Below are 2,959 nucleotides of genomic sequence, written 5' to 3'. Positions count from 1 at the left end.
CTAGCAGGGGAAAGAGTTGGATCTGCTGGGATTCTTCTCTCTTGGAATACACCACCTAATCCAAATGGAAGAATTATATCCTACATTGTTAAATATAAGGAAGTTTGCCCGTGGATGCAAACAGTATATACACAAGTTAGAGCAAAGCCAGACAGTCTGGAAGTTCTTCTCACTAATCTTCATCCTGGAACAACGTATGAAATTAAGGTAATTATTTTGTAAATAACTACTTAGCATTAAAATATTTCATTCATTTTGAAAGTGAAAAGGGGTTTTGTCTATTTTAAAAAGCTTTAGCTTCATGACTTTTTGGAAAATAAATCAGATTTAAATTAAAGAATAAGGCTTTATAAGTGAAAATATTCTAGTTTTTGGTTAAACTTAAAGTTAGCTTTGTTATTTTTCTCCCAACCCTGTTGTATTTGCATGTCTGTTATCAAAATTTTGGTTAACGGTTTGAACATTTTTCAAGAGCCAGTTTTGCTAAGAATAATGAACTCAATTTAGTTTTATTCAACAAATATTACTTGAGCATTTACTGTGTCTTTTGTGTTTCTAAAAATTTCTAGTCCTTTGCAATGTTAAATATGCAAAATTTAGCATTTTATTTGACTACTAAATAAATAAGAGCTTATAAAAAGCAGTCCTAAACTAGTAAAGCCATAGGAAAATGTTTACAATTACTAAGTGATATCTATGACATTTCCAAGGGCTAATAAAGAATACAGATATCCTGTGGCTCTTCCCAATTTTCAAAATAATATCAATATGTTCTTTGAGCCTTGAAGATAATTTAATGTAGAGAAGAAAATCCATAAAAGCCGTGTGTATATATAATTGTATGTAACTGAAATGCCCTTCCTACATGATAAGAAATATTGGAAAAGAGATTTTGCCAGGAAGTTTTTCTGGACTGGAGGCATGCCTATTAGTAGAATTAAAGAGCATAATCAGAGCATATACCAATAATAGTGTTCCCATAATAGGAAAGGGAAAAAAAACCAAACTTTTAATTATGTGTAAGTCAAAATAAAAGATTTATGATGGCTATTTCATGAAGAAACATAGGTTAAAGAGTAGGCAGACTTCTTCTGGCATTTGAAAATTTACATAATATAGATATTTTCCATCAACATGCATATATTCAGATTAATTTATATGTTAAAATACGCTATTGGGGATAATAAATAAAGATTAAATTTTAATGCGATATAAGAAACTGTTGCTGATAAGAAGGTGATTTAGTCAACCTAGTTCTGCTTAGATCTATTTTTGCAGAATTTGAATTTATATTCTTTTGAAATCTCTTATTTGAGGCCTATTGGGAAGCCCTATTCTACGTTTCATCTCACACTTTGTAAATAATTGTCATGACCTTTACTCTTTTCAAATAAATGTTAGCCATTGCAGAATTCTAAAGGGTATTTGGTGTAGTAGATTTGATATCTTCAGAATAAGTAACACTATGGGGGAAATCCTGTTAAGTATTTTACACATGTTATTTCATTTAGTCCTCAGAATAATCCTATAACATAGATACACTATTATTATACCCGTTTTAAAGACAAGAAAAATGTGACTTATACCAATTAAATAAATTACTCAAAGATACTCACTGGGAACTGGTAGACCTACAATTAAACCAAGGTTGTGTGATTCCAGTTATGGCATTTGCCAAAGTTTCAGAGTTTTATTCTCATTATGACCTATTGTCTATGTATTCTACTCTATTTGACTAGATCATTCAAGTCAAAAATAATTTTTATATCTTTTAAATTCTAAAATTCTCTCTTAGTCTAAATTATTAATTAAACCTTCCTTTAAAAAATGGTTTTACTGAGTATGTATTTACCTGGTTAGATTGTGAACTCTAAAGTTAGATACCATGTATATGGTCTCTTGCATTTGTTACAGAAATAATAATAGTATTTGCATATAGTGTATACAGTGGATTGATTGAGCTTTGGAAATAAACACAACTTCAACTGAATTCTTGTACTACCATTTATTCCTGTGAGACCTTGGGTAAGATATTTGACCTCCCTCAACCAGTTTTCTCATCTATAAAATGTTGACAATAATACCTTATATTTTGATTAGATAAATAGCTCTATATTTGCCTTCTTCCTTGGAAACATTGTAAGAATTAAAGGAAAAAGTGTCTTTGGCATTTACCTTATGAACAAGTCAATGTTTTATTATTAAAGATTATGTTTAATTTAGGGAGTAAAATGTTTGAGCACAATCCTTTTGGTCTATTCTAGGTTGCTGCTGAAAACAGTGCTGGCGTTGGAGTGTTCAGTGACCCATTTCTTTTCCAAACTGCAGAAAGTGGTAATTTTCCTAAGTCATTTGTTCTATATTAATTTACTCATGAGTTTTTGTCATTAAAATAAATAAGGATATAAACAAAATCTGATACTAAAATATAATACATAAAATTCTCATTAGAATGGCCTCTCAATTGCTTTTGGAGTCCTTTGGGATAGTTATTCATTAAAATATATATTGTTCTTTCTGATTATAAAAGTAGTAAGTGAATAAGAAATACATAATGAAAATTATCCATGGCTCTTTCATGTAAAAATCTTTGTTACCATTTTGGTGCATTTCTGGCTGGTCTATTCCCCCCATGAATATATGTCTATGTAACTATATATTAAATATTAATGAAAATAAACTTGTACTATGTGTGCAAGTTTATATCCTGCATTTCCCTTTTAATGTCAAATCATAAGCATTTTATGACATTAGAGTCTTGGAAATAGGGATTTTAATGATTATTGTATTATTCCATAATATGCAATCATTACCAAAAACTAATTTAAGACACCTCCCTTCTTTCTTTCTTCAGAGGAAAAATCTTGATGTCATCTTTGACTCTTTTCTTTCTTAGTACACATCTAATCTATCAGCAAATCCTGACAACACTATCATCAAAATATATTCTGAATCTCAT

General features: G+C 29.7%; 1 protein-coding gene across 1 annotated transcript in view; it reads left to right on the top strand.

Moving 5' to 3' along the window:
* The window catches only part of PTPRQ (protein tyrosine phosphatase, receptor type, Q), a 303,100-nt gene that overhangs the window by 5,209 nt on the left and 294,932 nt on the right, over positions 1–2,959 (top strand). The window contains exons 4-5 of the mRNA XM_012656309.1: positions 5–207; positions 2,265–2,334. Coding sequence (XP_012511763.1) covers positions 5–207; positions 2,265–2,334 — 273 coding nt within the window. The remainder of the gene's footprint in view (positions 1–4; positions 208–2,264; positions 2,335–2,959) is intronic.

Source organism: Propithecus coquereli, unplaced genomic scaffold, assembly GCF_000956105.1.
Source record: "Propithecus coquereli isolate 6110/MARCELLA unplaced genomic scaffold, Pcoq_1.0 Scaffold50, whole genome shotgun sequence".
Lineage (NCBI taxonomy): Eukaryota > Metazoa > Chordata > Mammalia > Primates > Indriidae > Propithecus > Propithecus coquereli.
The sequence above is the reverse complement of the archived record's forward strand: the minus strand, read 5'-3'. Positions and strand labels throughout refer to the sequence as shown.